General features: G+C 35.7%; 1 protein-coding gene across 1 annotated transcript in view; it reads left to right on the top strand.

Moving 5' to 3' along the window:
* The first annotated feature begins 714 nt into the window (after positions 1 to 714).
* Positions 715 to 10,701, top strand: part of LOC107712000 (sodium-dependent neutral amino acid transporter SLC6A17-like) — a 24,399-nt gene continuing 14,412 nt past the window's right edge. Inside the window, exons 1-2 of the mRNA XM_016517121.1 lie at positions 715 to 1,015; positions 6,259 to 6,675. Coding sequence (XP_016372607.1) covers positions 6,381 to 6,675 — 295 coding nt within the window. The 5' untranslated portion in view covers positions 715 to 1,015; positions 6,259 to 6,380. The remainder of the gene's footprint in view (positions 1,016 to 6,258; positions 6,676 to 10,701) is intronic.

Below are 10,701 nucleotides of genomic sequence, written 5' to 3'. Positions count from 1 at the left end.
TAGGAAGCAAATCTGAAAATGATCTCAGACAAAGTATTCTGTTCACTTAAACGGATGCATTCTAAATCACTCTTTATGTTTACAGTAATGCAGACATGTGATTAATGGGATGGCTTTTAAAAACATCTGCTGAAGACATTAATCAGCCATCTGCGATATCCATCTCAATTCAGGCAGCAAAATTGAAAAGAAACTGAAAAGAAAATTGAAAAGAAATTGAGCCAGACCAGCCAGAACCAAGGACAGTATAAATCCTCACATGTCAGGAAGAAGAATGAGCTAGACACAATCAGACTCATCCGCATGTGTGAAGAAATGGCCTTTCTGATAGCAGAAAAAAAAGCATCAACAGAGCTCCAGATTTGAGCTAATGTCATCTCTCACTGCTTTGATGGGTCCATAGTGGAGTTTATTGATTAAAAATGTGGGAAGCAACCTTATCTAGAACTAAATAAGACATAACTTGACCCCTTTGGACAGATCTGGACAGCATTGTGCATTTGAAAGGTAATAGGTAAGAATTTACTTTGCAATCGCCTAAAGGTATTTCATCAGAATTTGGACGGGATGGGATGCGCACATTACGCGTCTGCTGACGTATGAGCGCGTTCGTGACTCATGCGTACACCTATAGTAATTTGCTCTCTGCCAATCGTGTAAAGAGAAATAAGTTGGGCTTTGAATTTTAACCACTGGAGGACAAATCAAGGAGTGGGTTGGTTAGAAGGGCTGTCGCGGACAACGCCCACGGATGTGTCAGCGTGACCCCAAAATTACTATTTTGGGCTGATAGAGATAATAGTGCGCGGTGGGCTTTGCGTCAGGCGGCGCACTCACTCACTCTGCGCATTTCTGGACAGGTTCAGTCGTAAGCGCGGAAACGGCACATCAAGTGTCTCAACAACGAGGAATCATTCTATGAGAGCCACCAAACTGATTCTTCAGGCTATTATCACTCCTTGAGACCTACACGAGCACATTGGCATCAGATTCTCACTCTTCGACATCCAGTTAGGTGAGTGATCTTGGATTCGCTTTATTTAGTACCCGTCGTAGTAAAAGATGCAAGAGATTTTTCATCGATGATTGCGTTGTGCCATTGGTATCCCACTCATGTACGAAGCGTTTTATCACGCTGCACGTAGTTCATGTCGATAATTCACAGCAGCAATTACTGGTCAGTTGTTTGTTATTCACGAGGTGTCTCATGTTATCAGAGGCGCGACAGTTTTAGGTCAACCTGACACAAATATTTGACCTTGAGGATGCTGCACGACGCGTGGTCCCCTTTACATACATGACACATTAAGCCCCGCGTGGTCCACGTGCTTGTGTTTTTAACTATCGTAAGCGTATTGCTCGTGTCAATTATTGTTGGAAGATCCGTGAATGAGGGAGGGTATAGGTGAACGCTATCGTTGTCCGTGACCGCAGTCAGGCGCATCCTCAGGTGATGCTTGAGCTGTCGAGGAGTTACTCCCAACTCAAAAGATGCACGTGATTTATTTAATTACATTACTTTTTTCATTTATGTATGAAGTAAAATCATGATGTTTGAAAAGTGAATATAAAAGTAAAATTGTGAAAAATGTTAAAGTATGGAATTTTGTATCAAAACTACCCAAACTGTAAATGGGTAGTTGACGCAGTTTGTCCTGCTCCTTCACTGACCTTCAAGGGGGTCGACTAATAATTTCCACACCAAATAGGTTGAGGTTTGTTACGGTGGCCGAGAAGTGCAGAGCAAATCACAATTCTGAAAACAAAATAACAAATTACAAACGCAAATGCAAGTCTAAAAAACAAAATAACAATTCATACTGCTATTTTCACTTAGTGTAAATAGAATCCATTGCTAATACGAGATTTGAAAAGGGAGGAAAATTAAGTTTGGCAAAAGGTGGGATCGAACCCGGGTCGATCGCGTCAAAAAGCCTAGGGCATGCACTTATCCATCTGCATCACTGGAGCTGATGATTTATTGCCACTTTTAACTAAATGTAAATAGACACCCCGTATTTTTTATTCTATAGTAAGGGCAATTCATACAATACATTTAAACTGAGCTACTTTAATACCATCTCCGAACTTTCTACCACGACTCTGCTGTTCTTCGGCTGGTTCTTCCCTGTATACGTTGATTGACAGATGTCTCGTCCAGTCAGCGGTGAGTAATCCCAAACCAATGGCGCTGTCTCAAACTATACCTGCCTTTTCCGGTTTGTCTGATTTGTCGTTGTGTTTTCTGATTTGTTAATTTGTTTTCGGATTTGTCTTTGTGTTTTCTGACTTGTTATTTTGTTTTCGAATTTGTCATTGTGTTTTCTGACTTGTTATAATGTTTTCTGAATTGTTGTTGTGCTTTCTGAATTGTTATTTTGTTTTTTAGACTTGCATTTGCGTTTGTAATTTGTTATTTTGTTTTCAGAATTGTGATTTGCTCTGCACTTCTCGGCCACCGTAGTTTGTTTCACACAATCAAATGGTCTTTTTGTCAGTGAACAGTCATCTTTAAAATCTTTAAAACACCACGGTTTTTTCCTTGTGATATAATTAATAAACTTTAATAAACTGTAGAGTGATTAATAATGACAGGAGTTATGTTTTGTTGTTGTACGTCCGATACTGATCATAAGATAGCTCTGTTGCTATGGTTACTTCTGTTCGCGAGCGTCTTTTTAGCGCACTCTGACTAACTTGTAATGCAACTTTTGTCATTATGGAAACGTTTTATATAGGCCTAGGCCTATGTTTGGGGTCAGCAAGATTTTTTTTCAAGAAATTATTACTTCTATTCGTTATAAGCCTATATTTTAACAGCGTTTTCAAACAGATTTTTAAACAGTATATAGTACACTATTGTTACTTCTCAAGGATTGCTTTCAGTGACCATATGTCGTTTTGTATAAGAACGTTTACTAAATGAATTAATGTAATTGTAAAATTGATAATATTGTAGGCTACCACAATCCTATACTGTTCAACACTGCTATAGATGGTTAGAAAAACATTACAACAAATAGTTAAGTTTCTCATGAAATGAATGCTGTAGGCTAGTGCAAAGCCAAAAACCAAATGGAATCATAAGATAAGCTTTAATAAATCATAATAATATTTCAGCTTGAGTTATAAACTTCAACAGCTAACAGAACACTCAACAGGAAAAACTCATCTCTTGTGGCCCAGATTCTCATCTTTTAATTTTCATGCTCTTGAAATTCAACTTTGGTCATTATGGAAACATTTTAAAACACAGTTGAAATATAGGCCTGTACATACATTTAAAATGAATACACATTAATTTGAGAGGTATAATATATAAAAGAATTAGCAACGTACTTTTAATAGATTTAAATAGCTTTAGATGGAATACACCAAAGGACATGTTAATTCCCCAAATGTCTTTTTTTTTGTCAACTACCCAACGAGGCTAATATATTTATTATCTCTGCCACTGGTTTGTTTTTCCTTAACATTCTGTTCTAGCATTGTAGGAGCTAAAATCTTCTTTATCTGTTTACAATATTTACACTATTGTAGTACAATTATTGTAGTAAGAATCTTTAAAAAATACTGTACTACTCTTCTAGAAAATGAGAGCTTGACATTGTAGTCATACACATGGCTGTCCTCGCAATTCCTATGATTCATTTGCTGCAGTCACAACATGCACTTGCCTTCATCCCTGTATCATATCAGTGTGTGTTCTTTTTTGATATTCAGCGATTGCTCGCTGAATATGAAATCTGATTCTTCTGAACCATTCTGTGTATTTCAAGGATTTGACTAAATTTGGTTCATGTATCCTCTCAAGCACTGGATAGATGAGCTGTCACTTACTGTTCTGATACAGAGAGCATTTGGGTTCACAAGAAGCAGAGACGTGAGAATTTCATCAAGCTCTATTGCCTAGCAACCCAGTCAGATAAAATATGTGCATTTCACATTATAACATGCAGTGGAATGAACAGGATATTTAGCTATACAGACCATTGTTACTAAGGCTCTGATTGGCACCACATTTTATATTCTTGGACAAAATAGTAAAAAATTAATTACCATCAGGGAGAGTTTAGGTTTGGGTGTGTTTGTTGAATTCCTCAGCATCATCTGACCAAGCACATTAACTTTATTATGAGTGATCAGCGCCCTTGTGTTTAATGCACAGCAAAATGAGATTAAGCACAGTGTGAGCAGCATTCTTCAGGTCGAGTTTGCTTCCTACTGAAATATAATCCCTTCCATAATAATGACGTAGAACTGACTGGCCTGCTGACAGGCTGTTTTGGACCTGAACACTGTGCAAAATTTCACAGTGGGTGCAAAAGTTCAAACTCAGCGTGTGATGGTCCTTTGATGGTCTAGCATCACTGACCATGTCACAAAAACAATGCACATGCTATTATTTCAAACCGTGATGTCTGCTCTTAAAAGTAGCTGGATTCCTCCCCATATGGTTCCCCGGGGCAGATCTGAGCCTTTTTGGAATACGGTTAGTAGGTTGTCATGGGCGGTGGGTGGGCATCACCTAGCAACACATCAACGTTTTGTGTCCTTTTGTATTTGAGATAAGCTGTATAGATTTTTTTTCAGTGCCTCAGTCTGCTTCTCATTACAAAAGATAAAGGTGGGAAGACTAAAGATGGCAGCTTTGTTGCCACATTTCCTATTCATTCAGGAGATAAACATCTCAGCTCATGCATCACTTCTCCCATATTTATCTCAAAAAGAGGCCCTATGGTCTAGATTAAAAGGTAGTCAGTGGCTGCCTCTTTTTTTTTTTAATCTCAGGCTGCGTTTTGCACAGATTTTATCCATTATTTGAACACTAAACTAACATTCCTTCCAGTGGGCTCCTGATAATCACCCTTTAAGACTAATTAAAGTGCTAGTTTAGTGCAATCAATGTAACACTTTACTGCAATGTTGCACTGTTAAACCTATATTTTTTTTTAAGTAAACACATTGATGGATTTACTTCCTTTTTAAGGAAGAAAGTACTGTGTACAAAATACTGTGTTGGGTTTGGAATTTCAATTGGATGGCACATGTAGCAGAATATATTTGCATATATAAAGACAAGTGAGAGGTTGATTTCTGCAGCAGTGCCCACACACATTGTGTATTCCACAACTGCATCAAAATGCACAACAAATGCAAACCCTGAACTCTATCCAATTCTGCATTTTACTTGCATATGTATCAAAATAGTTTTTTGTCACTGTTGTTTGGTTGTATTCTAATTAACTTATTGTCTTCTAATTTATTTATTAATTTATAAATAAAAACATTTTATGTGAGCTTGAGCTTTGATGATTACTCTGCCACACAAAGTGCAAATGGCTTTTATTAATCATCTAATATTGATTTGATTTATAGATCAACTGCAGAATGACTTGTATTTATATATACTGCCATTCAAAAGTTTGAGGTCAGTTTTATTTTTGAAAAGAAAAAGGATTTATTTTTGAAAAAATGTATAATTTTATTCAGCAAGGACTCATTAATATGATCAAAAGTGACAGTAAAGACATTTATGTTACAAAATATTTCTATTTCAAATAAATGCTGTTCTTGTGAAATTTATATTCACCAAAGAATCCAAAAATCTAATCATCAAAGAAAAGAAGGATCACTTTCCACAAAAATATTATGCAGCACAACTATGTTTAATATAATAAAAACATGATAATAATAAGAAATGTTTCTTGAATCAACTCAGCATATTAGAATGATTTCTGAAGAATAATGTAACACTGAAGAAATTTAGCTTTGCCATAACAGGAATAATTATAACAAATACATTTTAAAATATAGAAAAGTTATTTTAAACTGTAATAACATTTCACAATATCACTGTTTTTATTGTATTTTACATTAATGAATGTATTTGTAAAATTCGCAAAAAGATAATATTGTACCATGGTTAATAAATATTAGTAGGCCTATGCTGTTCAAAACTGCTATGCGGAGGGTCAGAAAAATACATCTGTCCTGCCAGTGCTAGCCTTGGCTTCCATTACAACAGATTGCTTAGCTTCTCATGCAATTAATGCTGTAGTCCAAAGCCAAAAACCAAATGCAATTTTAAGTTTTAATAAATTTTATAATATTAAGAATGGGTTATAAATTTCAACAACAAAGACAACACTCACCAGAAAAAAATATTTTGTTAAATGTAACACAAATAGTTTTTGGATGATACTGTATATAATGACCCTCAGTCATATTGTTTTCATTTTTATGTTCTTTTCACAGGAGCACAAAGCTTTATTGTCCACACCTGTATCAAGCCAAAGGGGCAGTTTTTGTGACCTCCATTCTGCCCGGCTCTCCTTTCACACCTTTAATTGTCAGGATCAGCACGACAGGGCACAACCATGCCCAAGAGCAGTAAAGTGACTCAGCGCGAGCTCAGTAATGAGCATGTCACGGAGTCTGTGGCTGACCTCCTGGCACTGGAGGCTCCCATGGACTACAAGAGCAGTCAGATGAGCATGAACATGGCAGGAGGGGGCCCTCCGCCCATAGGCAAGCCAGATATCTCCCCTGACCTAGAAGACGGTCGCCCTGCCTGGAACAGTAAGCTGCAGTACATCCTGGCCCAGGTGGGCTTCTCAGTGGGGCTGGGTAACGTGTGGCGTTTTCCTTATCTTTGCCAGAAGAATGGAGGAGGTGAGTTACTTATTAGTGATGTGCATTTGGAACTGTTTTGAGGTTAATGGAGAGTTCACCAAAAAATGAATGTTTCTGTCATTATTTATTCAACCTCCATTTCTTCTATAGTACACAAAAGGAGAAATGTTAAAGCACTGGTCACTCTTTTCCATGCAGTTATAATGAATGGGGACAAGACTTTTCAAGCTTCAAAAAAGCAGAAAAGCACTAAAAAGTATCCTAAATATTTTGTATTCAACATTTTTTTGTCAGGTAGTGCTTTGCACAGATTTATTCTATTGAACACTAATTGAATTCTATTGAACACTAAACCAAAAATCAGTGGGTTTAGTATTTAATAAATCAAAAGCCAGCTGATAATTAAGTATTTCTGAGCGCTAATTTACAACTTAAGCAATGTTGCACTGAAAAACCTGGCAATAAATTTTGCCTTTAGTATGACACCAGCCTTTTAGGGTCCCTAGTATAAAAACTAAATCTATAACTAAAGGTACAATCACAATTACAGTTGCTCTGTGAAATATTGCATGTGAAATCCAGTCATTCCAACAGGAAGCTGCATAATCGGGGGTTTCATGTCAAAAGAAAATCCCCCACACAGATTGTATTTAAGTTGGTGCACTGACCAACAGAAAGCTGCTTGGTTTGAAAGTGACTTCTGTGTGAGTAGTGCTTCATACATTGCTACACTACTGACAATAGACAATGGACCAGAAATAAAAAAAATGTAATGTCCTCCAAATATTTTATTTATTTGTTTGTTTGTTTTTATAGTTAACATGTTGATGCATTTAGTTCCTTCATAAGGAAATAAAACAAGGAAAAAGTGTTTGATTCTAAAGTTCCTAGGATGACACATCCAAAACATATGTGCATTCATAAAGATAAGTGAGAGGTTGATTTCAGCAGCGGTGCCCACACATATTGTGTATTCCACAACTGCATGTTTTCTTTACAACAATTTTTCAAGTCTTCTGAAGCCATTTAGCTTTTTGTGACAACCAGAATGTAAGCTATTCTCTGATAATCTTCACCTCCAGTGAGCTGTTAACCATTGTGACCGGATCATTTAATCAGTGCTCTAAAACTGGATCAGTCTGATTTATGAACATTAAATCATTGAATCATGCACAAATTAGACATGGCTACTACTTCTCTTGTGAACAAGAGCTAGGAGAGATGTCAAAATGTATAGTGAATAACGTAAATTCTGGTCTGGTTATTTGTTTATTTTTTATAGACTTGTAATATAGTGTAATATAGTGGTGTATTTTTTGTCTTTTTGGAGCTTGATAACCCCAGTCCTTATTTGCTTTCATTATATAGAAAACAGTGGGCAAGGTTTTTCTTTTTTTTTTTTTTTTTTCAAAACATTTTGTGTTCCATAAAGACAAAGTCATGCTTGTTTGGAATGGCATGGGAATGAGTACATTATATTTTTCATTTACATTTTTGTGTGATCTATCCCTTTAACATTCTCACTCTTCTTTATTATTATCTTAAGCTCTGTAAAATTTCCACTGAGACAGGCTTTTTTGGGTCAGTTGAATGCCTTGTGTGCTGTGGTCCCTCTAAATGTATTAAGGTGATGGTACCAGTGTGTGTTATTTTTTCTTGCAGTGTGTGTTTAATTTTCTTGATGTAATTGCTCCTTGGCTGCATGGACTATTATTCATTGTTTATATGCTACTTTAATGTAAAATGTACTATTTCATGCTGTTTCACAGTCTCTGGTCAGAAATGTGGTGTAAAATGATTTCAGGTAACGGAAATTAATGAATTAATGGTTTGTTTCAGAAATCAATGACTCAAAGCAAAAAACATACTATATTTTGTTCAAAAATTACCATGAGGTAAAATATCTTCAAATTTTTCATAATTGATAAGATTGATAAGATCATTTAGAATTACAGTAGTTACTGAAAAACACATATATATATATATATATATATATATATACACACACACACATTTTTTTTTTTCATTTTTATATTGATTTATAATGAAAATAGTATCAAATTGCAAATTGCAAAAAACATTTTTGAAACAAGCTTCTAAAAAAGATGGACATAAAAAGTATTAGACATTTTAATGTTATCTGAAAGTGAAACCTGACACCTTAATTAGATCATCATATCTTGTCCTTGCTTGTCTAGCAATTATAAATGTTTCCCAGAAGGCCTTGTTTCCGTTACGCACCCTTGCTCTGTCCATCTTCTTCCTCCCATCTGTCTGTCCATCCCTTTCTCTTTCATCCCGTCTCCTCTTTTCTATGCAAGACCTGCTGTTTCCTTTTCATTAGTCGTATGCATAAATAAAGCCCAGACAAAAAGCCTCAACAAAGCAACATCAAACACGAAGAAATGCTATAATCAAACTGATAACAATCAGTCCGTCGTCATAAACAGAGGCCGAGGGAGGGCAGTGCTGTGATCATCCATGGCTCTAATTACACTTAGAGTCTCCCAAGAGGATGGGTTTGTGGTCATCCGCCAGCACTGTGCGCTCCACGTCTACGGAAGCAGTTATTTTCAGATTGTTCTTTGACTTACATTACATTTAGTCATTTTGCAGACGCTTTTATCCAAAGCGACTCACAGTTGGGGAATACATAAAGCGATTCTTCTTAAAGAAGCAAACAGACACAGGAAGTGCTTGTAATACCAAGTGTTAGGCATTGTTCAAATAAGTACAAGCTAGAAAGGGAAGGAATAAATAAAGAGAAAGACAAAGTTGTTGTTTTTTTTTTTTATTTAAGATGAAGACTTCAAATAGAGGCTGCTCTGCTCAGATCAAACTCTTCGTCACCATGGAGCTGGTTTGACGTCAGGGTTCGGCAGCATGACTTGCTGTTTTATTCTGTTGTCTGTCTGTTCATTCATGCCTATTGAGGCTCAGACTGTCATTAGCCTATAGCAGATACCATCTGCTGTATCTGGGTGCTTGAAATTTATCAAGAAAATTTAGGGAAACAAAACATTAAAAAGGTGTGAAAATAATAAAGCTTTGCCCTTGCTCTTGTTCTGCTTGAAAGTATAGTGTATTTGATTTTATTTGAACCCAGATCATATCACTTTAAATACATATTTCTCTAAAGGAAAATGTCATATTTATTACCAATCATTAGTTCAGTCAAATCAAGTTTTCTTAAAATGTAATTAAAAGAGAAGTATAACCAGTGATCCAAATATATTGCAGTTATGGAAATCTAGTTAAGTCTGTCCAGTCAGCTACACTACTTTTGCAATATTTTGACCTGAATTAATGTTCTGTTCTATTTATTTCCTTTTTCTCTGCAGTTGACGAACAGTCTCAGTACTTGACATCTTTATAATATATCTATTAATCTAAGAAAAATAATATCTTAAGACAATTAATTATGGTCTTAAAACTAAAGTTGATGAATTAATACTTATGTTGGTTTGTATATCTTAATTTTTTTTATTAAATATTGTATTTAGACTTAATTGTCAAGCTCTTTTGATAACTGTCACACCATATGATTTAACGTCTTACAATATAATGTTTCATGTAGTTAAGTCAATCTATGGCCTAAACGAAACCAAAACATAACAAAATATAAAAACGTGACCTATATATGCATTAATTTTAGAGACTATAGTGTTGCTAAAAACACGTTTATATGTTTTACTTTAGTTAAATTAATGTAATTATAGGAAAATATGAGGAAAACATCCCAGACAGTCATATCAAAATTTTAGATACAATCACTCATTTAAAGAGGTCATATGATGCGATTTCAAGTTTTCCTTTCTCTTTGGAGTGTTACAAGCTGATTGTGCATAGATAAGATCCCTGAAGTTGCAAAGACTAAAGTCTCAAATCCAAAGAGATATTCTTTATCAAAGTTAAGACTCTGCCACGCCCCCCTAAAACGGCTCATTCTAACACGCCCCCACATATCTACCTCACTATGTGGAAATATTTGCATAATGCTGCCCAAATGTGCACGCAAAGAAAGAAGAAGCGTGGTTTCAGTAACCGTAGTTAGTGTTGAAGCAG

The sequence above is a fragment of the Sinocyclocheilus rhinocerous genome, unplaced genomic scaffold (genome assembly GCF_001515625.1).
Source record: "Sinocyclocheilus rhinocerous isolate Xijiao unplaced genomic scaffold, SAMN03320098_v1.1 scaffold1168, whole genome shotgun sequence".
Classification (NCBI taxonomy): domain Eukaryota; kingdom Metazoa; phylum Chordata; class Actinopteri; order Cypriniformes; family Cyprinidae; genus Sinocyclocheilus; species Sinocyclocheilus rhinocerous.
Note: the sequence above shows the minus strand (reverse complement) of the source record. Positions and strands in the feature narration are given on the sequence as shown.